At 43.0% G+C, this 13509-nt stretch overlaps 2 protein-coding genes across 3 annotated transcripts in view; one reads left to right on the top strand and one right to left on the bottom strand.

Moving 5' to 3' along the window:
* The window catches only part of Syn2 (synapsin II), a 153887-nt gene that overhangs the window by 24369 nt on the left and 116009 nt on the right, over positions 1 to 13509 (bottom strand). The window contains exons 6-7 of the mRNA XM_031382990.1: positions 6188 to 6250; positions 5665 to 5807 (exon numbers count right to left, since the gene is read on the bottom strand). Coding sequence (XP_031238850.1) covers positions 5665 to 5807; positions 6188 to 6250 — 206 coding nt within the window. The remainder of the gene's footprint in view (positions 1 to 5664; positions 5808 to 6187; positions 6251 to 13509) is intronic.
* The window catches only part of Timp4 (TIMP metallopeptidase inhibitor 4), a 7262-nt gene continuing 1973 nt past the window's right edge, over positions 8221 to 13509 (top strand). For both annotated transcript variants that reach the window (XM_031382992.1, XM_031382991.1), the window contains exons 1-4: positions 8221 to 8764; positions 9930 to 10027; positions 10459 to 10573; positions 13068 to 13192. In XM_031382992.1, coding sequence (XP_031238852.1) covers positions 8626 to 8764; positions 9930 to 10027; positions 10459 to 10573; positions 13068 to 13192 — 477 coding nt within the window. In that variant the 5' untranslated portion in view covers positions 8221 to 8625. The remainder of the gene's footprint in view (positions 8765 to 9929; positions 10028 to 10458; positions 10574 to 13067; positions 13193 to 13509) is intronic.

The raw sequence follows: 13509 nt of genomic DNA, 5'->3' as shown, positions 1-13509 counted from the left end.
ATTCTCTAAAGCTAAATATACCATGGATCAATAGCATTTAACAAATATTTGCAGAATAGTCCATCAGCAGATAAGAAGTCCGACTCTCAGAGGCCCATGAAACCTCTCAAATTAAGCACACAGAGGCCACTAAAGCAATCCTTAACACAAACAAACAAACAAACAAACAAACAAAAAAGAAATAATTCCCTATTTCTTATTAGACTAAAGTGGAATAAAACTAAAAGTCAAAAGCAAGAGAGATCACGGGAAATCCACAATTACGTGGCAAATGAACAAGGCACTTTGGAATGAATATCGGCTCACTGAAGCAATCACAGGAGAAACTAAAGCTTTCCTAGAATCAAATATTCCTAGAATGAGAGCACAGCTGGCTGAAAGCTGAGACACAACCAAGGCAGCTCCAGGAGAAACGCATGGGGCTAAAATCCTGATGTGAAAACAAACAGACAGACAAAAAATAAAATAAAATGAAAATCAGCTAGGTCTCAAGTAAATAACCTAATGATGTACCTCAAGACCCCAGAAAAGCGAGAAATCAAACCCAAAATGCAGTAACTGGGAAGAATAGAGATTAGGATAGAAATTAAGAAAATAGAGACTAAAAGAATAATACATAAAACCACAGATTTAAAACTTTGCTTTTTGGAAAGCACTAAACAGAAGAAATAGAAGACTCCAAACAACAAAATTAGAGATGAAAAGGAAGTCATGACAAGAGGCTCTAGTGACAGCCTGGAACCATTAGAGAATATTTTGAAAACTTTATTCTACAAAGCTAAAAATCTAGAAAAAAAAAACAAATAAATTTCTAAAAGAACATATGGCCAACTAAAATTAAGTTAAAAATATAAATATTGTAAACAGATCCATAACAAACTTGATTGAAGCAGTAATTAAGTGTAATTAGAAAGAAAAGCAAGGACCAGATGGAGTCACTGCTGAATTCTATAATGATTTTAAGAAAGACCTGAAATCAATATTTATAAAACTCACAAAAATGGGAAAGAAAGGGCTACTGAATTTTTAGTCTTATTATACAAAACCAGGTAGCCATACCAGGTAAGAATACAATGCAAAAAAAGAAAATTTTAGACCAATTTCACTGATGGATATAGATACAAAAACTCTTAACAAAATACTTATAAACCAAATTCAAGAATACATTAAGAAAGGCTGGCAAGATGGCTTAGTTGACAAAAGTGGTTGCCACAAAGACTAATGTCCTGAGTTTGAGCCCTACGTCCCATATGGAAAGAACCAGCTCCCACAAGTTGATCTCCGACCTCCGTGCCTACACCAGGGTATGCACACACACATATATACTCAGGGGTGCTATTGCACACATATGCTCATACACATACAAATAAATACATGTGATAAAAAATTTAAAGATACATTAAAATGATACATCAAGGTCAAGTTGGTTTCAATCCAGAATTGTAACATTGGTTCATCATATAAAATAGCAAAAATAAAAATTTTTTAAAAGCACCATATAAATAGTTTTAGTAGCAGAAGACACATGACTATCTTAATAGTCACAGAGACAGTATTTGATAAAGTTCAACATGATAAAATGCAGAAGAAACTAGAAACTAAAGGAAGGCACCTCAGCATTAAAAGGCCACAGCCTACCACCAACGTTATTCTAAGCAGGAGAAGCTGAGAGCATTTCATCTACAGTCTGGAGTAAGACAGGATGTCTGCTCTCTCCACTCTTAGTCAACAGAGTGCTCAAATTATTAACTAAAACATTAAAACAAAACACAAAGTAAGATGGACACAAGCAAGCCCGGAAGAGGACAGTGTATTCCTGTGTGCAGATTACTTGGTTCCATACACGAAAGACCGTATGGACTCCACCAGAAAACTCTCAGATCTGATAAACACTTTCAGTAAAGTTGCAGAATACAAAGTCAACATACAGAAATCAGCAGCTTCTCTACCTACTAAGAATTAACCTGACAAGAAAGAAGCTAGACAAAATATCTTATTTATAACAGCTTAAATAAATTAAAATAAGATACCTATGAATAAACTTGATGAATAAATAGAAGAGACTTCTACAATGAAAACTTTAAGACACTGAAGAAAATTTTTCGAGAAGATACTAGACTATTGAAAGACCTTCGATAGCCATAGATTGATAATATTGTTAAGTGGTTATATTACCAAAAGTAGTATACACAGTGAATACAACTCCATAAAATTCCAATAACATTCCTCACAGTAGAAAATAGCAATCCTACTATGCATAGGGAAACACAAAAGACCTTGAATAACAAAAGAAATCCTACACAGAAAGAAGAATGCTGAAGGTACACAATACATGATCTCAAAGTATACTACAGAGCCATAGTGATGAAGACAACATGGTATCAGCACAAAAACAGATGTGTAGATCAATGGAAAGAACAGAGGATCTGATTATACCATGGATCAATAGCACTTAACAAACAAACAAAGCCATAAGGTGCCAAAAACATACACCAGAAAACTAATCTTCTTAGATAAATGGTGATGGAAAGCTGGCTATCCATTAAGAAATTATTAGATGTATGTCTCTCAGTGTAAACAAAAATCTAATTAAAACTGTCCAAAGACCTTAGTATAAAACCTGAAAATGCTAGAGGGAAACAGAGAAGACATTCAGCCATCAGCAAGAGCTTTCTGACAAGGACTCCAGCAGTCAAGGAAATAACCTAAGAAATGAGAAATGTGATTGTATGGAATTAAAACAGCTGATGGGACCAGAAGATGGCTCAGTGGGTAAGGCACTAGGCACCAAGCCCGACAACCTCAGTTTGATCCCCAGAACCCACATGGTGGAAGGAGATAACAGATCCCTGCAAGTTATTGTCTAGTGTCCACATGGATACCACACTGTGCAGTGTGAAAGTTTCTCCACAAACTAAAATTAGAAATATCAAATGCCCCAGTTCTCCTACCTCTGGATATATATATATAATAAGTATTTAAAGTCCTATATAGGGCAGAGATACCCGTGTATCCTCGTTACTACTTAACTATTCTCAACAGCCAGGAAATAGAACAGGTGATGGGTAAAGAAAACATGGTACACACACAGTGGAATTTTATTCAGCTACAAAGAAGACTGATATCATGACATTGTAGGAAAATGGATGGAACTAGAAATTATGTTAAACAAAGCAACCCAGATTCATACAAACAGCACATTCTCTCTAATAGACGGAGCTTCTATTCTAATATTTATATGTGTGTATATTTTTTTATTTGCATATGAGGTTTAGGTCATGAACCTAGAAAGGGGACCATGGGAAGAGGAAAGTGGATCTTGGGGTGACTGGAGAAAGGTAGAATACATGTGCTATAAAAGCAGAGAGGGGATACTGGAAGGAGGAGTGGGGGAAGCAGAGGCCAAGAGTCGGGGTGGGGAAGCTCAATGAAAGCAATGTATGTATGAAAATGGCACAATGAAACCCATTACTGTGAAGCTCATTAAGAAAATTAATGAAGGTGTAGTGGCGCATGCCTTTAATTCCAGCATTTGGAGGCAGATTTGAGTGGATCTCTGAGTTCAAGGCTAGCCTGGTCTACAGAATGAATTTAGGGCAGCTGAGGCTACACAAAGGAATTCTATCAAGAGACAGAGAGAGAGAGAAAGAGAGAGAGAGAGAAAGAGAGAGAGGGGGGGAGGGAGGAAGGGAGAGAGAGAGAAAGAGAGAGAGAGAGAGAGAGAGAGAGAGCGAGGGACAGAGACAAAAAATGAAAGGCCCCAAGGACAGCTTAACTTCCTCTGTTGATAGTGGGGTGGGATGAACACCTTCTCATCAAATAGGGCTGTTAGAGGATCTCCAGAGGGGAAGAAGACTGCCATACCTAACCTTAGCTACTGCTAGGTCCATTCCTGCTCAGAGCAGGAATATAAACACTCCCTCAAAACACTAATGGTTCCTTGCAAAGGAAAACATTAGAAATGTCACCCAATGCTTCTGTAGTTAGCTACTACTCTTATCTGTCAGAATCAACCCCTGCACCCCTTCTCAGAGATCTGCCTGTCTCTCCTGGCCAGAAATATGCAGTCTTTCATCTTTTAAGCAATTAAAAAAAGAAAGAAAGAAAGAAACAGCTGTCTTTAATTTTACATAGTTTTAAAGCAGTGCTTAATTCCTCTTTGGAAGCAGGAAAATGATAAACAGTTATAAATGTTTTGAAAGCAAGAATCTAGGTGATAAAGGTAAAAAATGAATTCTAGACTAGTATGGATCCTAGGATAAAGTATGTGCTTAGCCTGTGAAAGAGTCTGGATTCATTTCCCAGTTCCCCAACACCATACATATGCAGGTATGTACCCCCCCCCACACACACACACAGGAAGACAGAGATAGAGAAAAACAAAGACAAAGAGAGACAGAGAGACACACAGAGAGATCACAACCCAAACTATAAACCAAACCTTCCAAATCAGAAAGACCCCCCCACCATGCTTCAGTGTTCTTCAAGGGTGTCCTACTGCCGTACAAGGTGAGAAACAGCAACTTCATCATTCTCCCATAAGAAACTCATCCCAGAGAAGAGCATGCTTTATGGGAAAGACTAAAGTGTGGAGCAGGTATGGAAAGGAGTACAGGGAAGGAGTACTTCCCACCCTCCACCAAGGACAAAAAGAGGGGCAAGGGGAGCAGTGGGAACAAGGGGCATGGCTGAGGAACAGGAAGGCATGCAACTTCATGTGTCTTGAGTGGCAGAAATCAAATTCATGTATTAATAATATTCCTTATTTGTAAAGAAAACTTCACATCTTAACCAACTTTTTAAAAGGCCAAGGATTAATATCTAAAACTGGAGCTGTACACTGCCTGCACGTGTATAACAGAAGACCAGGTAAACCCTGAAGTCTCCCGTCTTCCTGACATCACATCTTTCTCTGTGGATGCGGCTATGTGGAGCAGCCCTACACGCATGGGAAGTGAGCTGTCAGTGTTTGGCGGCATTCCCAAAGCTGGGTGTTTATATTAGGGGCTCAGCTGCTTATGTGCTCTTGCGGTCTGGTGAAGCATACAGAACCCTCTGGTAGTACGAAATGTGTAATGTGTGCAATGTATAAAACAAAGTACATAGGGTCACAAGGTGCACAGTCCATTTTTAAAAGACTGTTAAAATAGGCCTTTCTGTGGACACAGCGTAGTGGTAGGTTTAATGGCTGCCTCATTTGTTAGAAGAGTAAGACAGGTTGATTTTACTGACATTTGTCATAACCTATATGACAGTATGATTCAAGAATACTTATGACCACTGTTAATGAAAAGGCACATACATTGCCACTACCACTACTGTAGTCTAAAGTCTTTGTTCCTGTCAATAGACAAAGTAAAATCTACCTTGAGGCTAATGAAATTGGCTATAATTTTATTTCTCAAACTGTGCCTCTGACTTATCAAAAATTCAGGCTAAGAAGCCTTAGAGCATCCTCTCCCTGCTACCACCGTATGGATCTGATGAGGTTAAACTGAGGCTGCTGGGGGCAAATGGACCTGCTGAACACACGCGTGTGCATGTGTGCACACACATACACACACATACACACACGCACATGCACACATACACACACATGCACACACACACATGCACTCCCATACACACTCAAACTCACACACATACTCACACACATACACTCACATGTAAGCCTTGTAGTTGTTACCAATCTTCTGAACCCGAATGTCATACTTGGCATCAATGAAGGGTTCTGCTGTGGCATAGGTTTGGGTAAGGGCCACCACACTGGCAATGTCCTGGAAATCGTAGTGATTTTCCACTTTGACCTAATGGCAACATAAGGCAGACAAGAAGGGTGACATATACATTCAATCACTGAGAAGTCACAGGAACATGGAGGCTCTAAGACAATTACATAATTTTGATAGCAGCAAAACATGAGCATCCCATCTCTCCAGCAGTTCCTTTGTGTCTGGCCCCTTCCCAGAGCCAGGGTCATAAGTTGTTGCAAAAGATCTAAGGAGTCAACTGGGTTGCTTGCATTCTTTATTGTATAACTATGCAAAGCCCATGGCTGCCAAGGAACTTACTTGGTCAGGTCCTTGGGGGGGGATCCACCAACACAGGAAGAATAGTCTACAAATGGTCTTACTGACAAAAAGCCCCTTTTGACTCAACCCAGACCACCACAGCCATCCTGCCTTACCTTGCCCATGCCTGAGTGAGCATGGCCAATCTTCACCACTACAGGAAACGTAGGAAGTGTAAGCTGAGAGGAGAAAAGGAAGAAATGGGCTGGTCAGTAAGTCTTTTCTCTTTGGAATCCTAAAAGGTTTTCCTTGAGAAGACCCTTGGTCTTTAACATCCTTTAAAGAATCAATGTAGGAGCTAGAGACAGCTCCATGGTTAAGACAGCTTCCAGCTCTTGGGGAGGACCTGGGTTTAGTTCTCAGCATCTATACCAGGTGTCTTAGAACCATCTATAACTCCAGCTCCAGGGGATTTGACACCTTCTGGCCTCTGCAGACACCTGCATGCACATGATGCATACAAACTCATTCATCAATACATATATCTACATAAATTGAAAAAATAAATCTTTGGTGAATTTGTCAAAATACATTGCATTAAGTTCTTGGATAATTAATAAAAATAATGAAATAAAATAATTAGTACAACCTATTTGTTTTACACATGGACCCATAAAAATGACAGCAATGTTCCCAAGGTTACACAGTAGGCCGGAATCAGAGCTTCCTATCTGATGTGCTACATCTCTGTTTCCATTTTTCCTGCATTAGATAACTCTGGCAAGACCCCTCACAGCTAAGGGGTTTTTGGTTCCTTTCATTTGTTTTTGAAACAAACATGAAAAAGTAAATTCTGCTGTCTGTAAACTGTACTGTAATAAACTAGAAATGTTAGGAAATGCACTTTGAGTGCCTTAACACCCATTTGAAACATGCACCTCTGACCTCTCCCCATCAAGTGCCATCTTCCCCGTGCTGACCCTGTCCTCTTCCTCTGTCACACTCTTCACTCCTTGCCAACATCACAGACTCAGGACCAAACGCAGGCTTAGTATGCTGAGGCCTCTATCCAGTTCAGGGTTTGAAAGAGATGACATAAAGTCTGACATGTTTACCCCTTAGGGACATCCTTAACAAAGTAAACTCTTTCCCAAAGTAGCCGGGTTTTCTCTGAGGAGGAATACAATTTAAAGGAACATGGACCCTCCACCCCCAAAGACAGGATTTTGAGTTGCAACAAAATGCAGGCAGAAGTAACATAGTACAGCGGCAGGGTGGGGAGAGGACTGGAAGCCACACTAGCAGGTGAAAGCTCGAGTTCTGCAAGTCACTTCATGGCACTGAGCCTCTCAGCCTTCACATCTGCCAAGTGACAGGGTTGAGGTGATGCTTTTAAGACCCCTCCAAGTGACAACTCTTGGTCTGAGCATTGACATCAGTCTAGACCTGTCACCTGTCTCTCTCTGACTTCATTCTCTTCAGTCATTTATTTTCAAACATCGCTTTCAAATGTAAAGTGAAGAACAGGATAAATCGTATAGTTCAGTCCTATTTTATGGGGAAAAAAGTTAGGGCCCAGAGAGGCACAGATCACTAACAGACCCAATGGCAGTCAGAATCAGGACCCAGCCTCCTTCCCTCCCCAGGCAGTCATTCCACGAGCTTCTTTTCATTCAAATTCTTGGAGCACTTTGCTGACCAACAGTGGACAAGGCTTGGGTCACAATGAGTGCCTGGCTTGTTTGCTAAGCGGCTCCACCTTCTGCATCATGGCAGTCTCCTCCAGAGGGCAAAGATGTTCAGTAGGCTCTCTGAGGTCCGACGTTTGCCCTGAGCTACAGGACACCCCATTTTAAGCTCCATGGAAAGAACTGCCCCCCACCTCTCTGTAGCGTCTAACTAAGGCACTGGCTGTGAGAAAGGGTTTGAAAGCACTGGCTACTTTCTCTGACATCCTTCCCCACCACCCCCCACCTCCCCCAACCCCCACCCCTAGCTGACAGCGCCAAGACACACACACCCCAACTTTCTCTGTCCTGTTCCCTGACTGTTTGCTGTTGCTTTGGAGCCTCGTAAATAGGGCATTGAAAACACTTCCTGCAGCTGAAAGAAGCCCTGAGTAGCTTGTCTCATTCCCAGTATGCAGCTCAGCAAGGGGTCCGTCCTCCTCTGTCACTGTCTCTTTTGCCTGTTGTAATTCTGTCTGCCTCTGACTTGGCCTGTGTCTCTCTGTGTCTATGCCTCCCTTCACTTGCTCTTGCTCTTAGTGCTGGAGCCTCACTCCCTCATCTTTCGGCCTTTTCTAAGTCTCTTCACAGGTCTTTGCTTTTATCTCTCTGCCCCTAACGCTGAATCTTCTCTACTTCCAAGCTCTTTTCGGAATCTGCAGGCTTCCCTCTGCGTTGACTGGGTCTGTTGGTCTGGTCAGGAGGGCCTTGGGTCCTGCGGCTGTGGGTGGCCTGGTGCCAAAGGAGGGAGGAGCCCATGGGGGCGGGTTTGGCTCTAAAGCCACCTCATAAAGACTGGGGCTGCCCGAAGCTGTCTGAAGAGTCCTGGAGGGGCTGTTTGTCACGACAGGCAGACCCCACGAGCTCAGCTGGGGCTCTGCAGTGTCATGCCCTGGAGTCCCCTGGCTGCGCTGAGCTGGGCGCTGGTGCTGAGGCTGCTGGCTTTGCTGTGGCCCCCTGGACGGGGTGAGGCGTGCAGCTGCGCGCCTGCGCACCCCCAGCAGCACGTCTGTCACTCTGCTCTAGGTGAGTCCAGGGTCCTTGAGGACCACAGCAGGGGTTGCCAGTGGTGTTGGGCAGAGCTTTAGACCTGGAGACTGAGGGAAGAGGTGGAGCTCAGATCAAGTATGGGTGCCTCTTATGGCAGCTAATAGCTAATGGCTATTGCATTATTGACCTTGGAAGTGCAAAGCCTGATTTGTAGAAGTATTCTATCCTGGAGCTCTAGAGTAGTTCTATCAGCTCAGCTTGGTAGGAACTAGTTGTCTCTGGAGCTATCGAGTAATTTCCAGAACTCCTGGATGGTAGGGGCATTTGCATTATAACACCTGTCTCCCAGCCTGCAGTTGAGGTTGCCAAATTGTTCCTGCAGGACTCACCTTTTTTCCTTTCTCTTCCTTTGCCTGGATTCCCTTCTTTCATAAATTTAAATTCCTGGCAACTACTATTCACCCTTCATTTTCTGAAGGCTTCTTGATTCTTTGTTGTTCCCTATTTGTGGTATGTACTGCTGCTGGTTTTTTTTTTTTTTTTAAATAAGGTATTCTCCATTAGATCAAGACTTCTACAGGGTGAGGGCCCTGTCGATGAGCCTTGTGCCTAATGCAAGCTCAGGCAGAGAGGAAGAACTTTTTTAAATAGATTTTTCCAGAGCTGGGGCTGTATCTCAGTGATAGAGCATTCTGCCTCTCATGCATGAGGCTCTAGGTTCAGTCTTCAATACTGAAAAATATAATAAAATACAAATAGTTCTTGATTAGATGGAAAGAGATAGATCTCCTCTGGAGAACTGGGGCATTTATAAATTCGATGAACATTTGTTACTGTCACTTTTGGTGAGCTATAAGGTTCTAAGATGTATGGACAGACGTATGGACAGATGAGTCCCACATCAACTGCCTTGAAGGGACTCCTACTCTCACTACATCCAGGGCTATGGAGAACGTGTGCTCTGGAAACCAACTGGTTAAAAGGCCAAAAGAACACAGTGTGAGGACCTAACAGCCCTAAAGGGCTTAAAGCTGGCAACTACTGCAGAGTAAATTCCAAGTCCCTTCTCTCAAATGTACCATACTGCTAAGAATCCAAAATACTTGAACCTAGAATTTCCCGGATACTCAGAGGACCCCAGACCATCCAGATCTCAGATGGCATACTCCTACAGTGCTAAAGTTTCCCTTTTGCTGTGCAGTGATAAGGGCCAAAATATCCAGTGAGAAGGTAGTCCCTGCCAGCGAAGACCCTGCTGACACTCAAAAAATGATCCGGTATGAAATCAAACAGATAAAGGTACATGGGGGCAGGACAAGGGCTGAACCATGATGGGCTGATGAAGGGATGGGGTTTGTGCTATGGGAGGGATGAACCTGGTGAGAGTCAGGCAATGGACTCTGGTCTCCTTATGAAGGTGCTGAAGTGAATATGAGCTGGTATGGCAGGGCCCATGGGAACCAAGTGATTGTTCAGAATGGGGACTTGCTATCTATCCTGTCCTACAGCTCTTCACCCATGGGACCTTCCCATCTCCCTGGGATAAATCAAAGTATATACTTAAGTGAATGAATGAATGAATGAATGAATGAATGCCAGCAAGATCATCTGTGCACCAAGCCTGAATTTAAGCTTTGTTTAATGTTTGGGCAGAAATGAGCATCTTCTAACCTGCTGCTATGACCATTACACTCCTGACCCAGTGCTGTCCTTCCATAACTGCCTTTCAGATGTTTAAAGGGTTCGAAAAGGCCAAGGATATTCAGTACGTCTACACTCCATTTGACTCTTCCCTCTGTGGTGTGAGACTAGAAACCAACAGTCAGAAGCAGTACCTTTTGACTGGTAAGTTACGGGCTAACGTCCTGATCGTGACCACGGCCTTTTAGTTAGAAAGGACAATGAATTCCCTTTCAAAACACAGGAGCCCCTGCTACAGCGATGTTGGCCACCACTTCACTATGATAGGGACGGGCTGCTCTACCAACCTAGGACAGCCAGTTCCAGTTTGAAAGTTTTATGGTATAAGATTTTTGGTATCTTGAACCCAAAAACATCTGGTGCTGGGCCAGCCTTTTCCATACTGAACTGGTTGAGACAGAAAAGTAAATCAGCCACCTATCCAATATACCCAAGAATGTGATCTGGGAATAAATGAATACAACACTAAAGTATTTTGGAATTCAGGAAAAGAGGTGCTGGTGTGGTGGTGAACAAGCTGGGAAGCTCCACTGTTTGAGTGGGCTCTACGATGTCCTACAAGATGGGAAATAAAAACCACAGCCCATAGGGAGAACAGGGAGGAGGTCTACACTCTATCCATGGAGCCAGCAGATGGCAATACTGCCAGGTCTTGGGTATTAGAGTGCAGATTGAGGAGTAGGTCATAGTCTTCAATGACTCCAGAGTCCAGACATGTCTCCTGAAGAGTGACAAGAACCAGAGGACACAATGAAAGGGGCTTCTTGGCCCCTAGTACCAAAAAGGATGTGGGACTGTGCTGCCCTAGACAGCCTCTGCAGAGACAGGACAGCCACTGTACCCTACCGTGTCCTTGTAAGCAGACCAGACCCTTTACCTCTCCCCACTCCTTCCCTGAGCGCCCCCTTTGCGCTTCTCCTCACTAAGGTCTATCAGGTTAAAGAGAATGCAGTGTTTCTGTCCTCAAGGAGGTCAGGAATAACCAAAGGCTGGGACATGCGAGAAAACACAACTCTGTAAAACAGTACCAGTGGTGCCCATGCCTTCAGCAGGGACTGACTGGTAAAATCCTCCATTGATAGGTTACACCATGACATTGTAGCCTTTTCTTTGTCACTTATCAGTGACATGGCACCTTGCTTCTTTCTCCTGTGAGCTAAAATAAACTACCTGTAGTTGCAGGGTGTATGGCTGTCCTCCTGCCTTTGTGCAAGACAGTCTCAGTGTCCAGAGGCCCTTGCTCTTGGTTGACAGTGAATTTCCAAGCATCCCTTCAAGGCAGCTTCCTTTATCCACCTTCTTCTGTACTTTGTTCTTACATCTGGGCAATTATAGTCTAGTAATCAACGCCTACTTTCTGTGTACCCTCCTAAAGGGCAGAGATACTGTCATTGATTTCTGTATCTGGTACTAGAGCAAGCAGCTGCTTACTAAATAAATGGTTGAGTGTCCAAGTTCTAGGAGCAACGAAGGATGACTGAGGAAAAGATGTATTGAAAAGATCTATGGGACTGGTGAAGTAGTTTTGTGGTTAAGAGCACAGGCTGCTCTTTTAGAGGATTCAGTTCAATTCCTAACACCCATATGGGGGCTCACAACTTCTGTGCTGCTTAAGAGATCTATGAAAGATAGAAGGAACTTGTCAAGTTGTTTTTAAGGCACTTTCCTATGGGGAAATACTCACCAAAATACCTATCAACGGGGCAAGAGAGGCCAGTATGGATATTAGAAAGGAATGTACATCTTTTGTGGGCCTACAGCTGTATAGACAACTCTGTACTCATTCTCAGCAACAGCTTTATCATTCCCACCCTCCATCTGAAAGTTCCTGTGAGCTTCTTTAAGGTTAAGGAAGCTGGTATATAAAGGAGAAGTCTGCCCCCTCCCTCCCTCCGATAGGGATCTAGCTCAGGCCCTCACAAGCTAAGCATGTGCTCTATTACTCAGCCACATTCCCAACCCTGCAGTCAGTCATTTTGTTGTTTGGTGTTTTACTTGTTCCTTTTGTTTGTTTCTCTAAGGAAGGGTCCTGCTCTGTAGCCCAGGCTGACCTAAAGCTTTGATCCTCTGCTTCAGTCTCCTGAGAGCAGGGCTCAGGTTACAGGCATGCACCACCAGCTCTGACAGACTGCAGTCAGATCTTCAACCCCATCTTCTCTCAGCTTCATGCTAAAGGAAACAACCTCAGCAGACCTCATCATCCTTCCCTGTACAGATACCATGACAGTCTTTGCTTTAAAGGTTATAGAGATTTGTCTGAGTCCTAAAATGTCACTGCTGTCATAAAGCCATTTGAGACTAGTTTTCTCTGTGTTGTACAGTGTGTGTTTAGCACACATAGGGTATAATTTCAGCACACAGAGAAAGAAAGAAAGAAAGAAAGAAAGAAAGAAAGAAAGAAAGAAGGAAAGTAAGTAAGTAAGTAAGGAAGGAAGAAAGAAAGAAAGAATGAAAGGCAGACAGACAGAAAGAAAGAAAGGAGGGAGGGAAGGAAAGGAAGAAAGAGAAAAGAAAGAAAGAGAGAAAGAAAAGAAAGACCATTACAAAAGTTGCTCTTCTGAGCTGATAAATGACTTGGATCCCTGGGAGCCCTAAGCAATCTCCTGATTTCGACTCCTTTCTCTCTCTTTCCACAAAGGCCAGATTCTCAGTGATGGAAAAGTCTTCATCCATCTGTGCAACTACATTGAGCCCTGGGAGGACCTGTCCTTGGTGCAGAGGGAGAGCCTAAATCACCACTACCACCAGAACTGTGGCTGCCAAGTAAGGGAACGTCCATTTCTGAGGTCACCTGTGGGTGAGGGACAAGTTTAGTGCCTTAGGGTCTTGTCCTTCATGTATTCCACATACGTGTATTTACTCACTTCCTATACTTAAGTTGTACTGTGGAAGTTGGGGGGTGGGAAAGAAGAGTCCATAGGACCTTTCCTCAAAGAACTTGAGGAAAGGACTTTGGGACACTGGCAATCACATGCAGCAGACTGAAATGATACTAAACCACCATTTAAAGAATGGGAATCCTTCCCATATTCAATCATCAAATCTAGACACTATTGTGGATGCCAGCAAGTGCTGGATGA

This window comes from Mastomys coucha, unplaced genomic scaffold (genome assembly GCF_008632895.1).
Source record: "Mastomys coucha isolate ucsf_1 unplaced genomic scaffold, UCSF_Mcou_1 pScaffold20, whole genome shotgun sequence".
Classification (NCBI taxonomy): Eukaryota; Metazoa; Chordata; class Mammalia; order Rodentia; family Muridae; genus Mastomys; species Mastomys coucha.
This window is presented reverse-complemented; position numbering and strand designations above follow the sequence as displayed.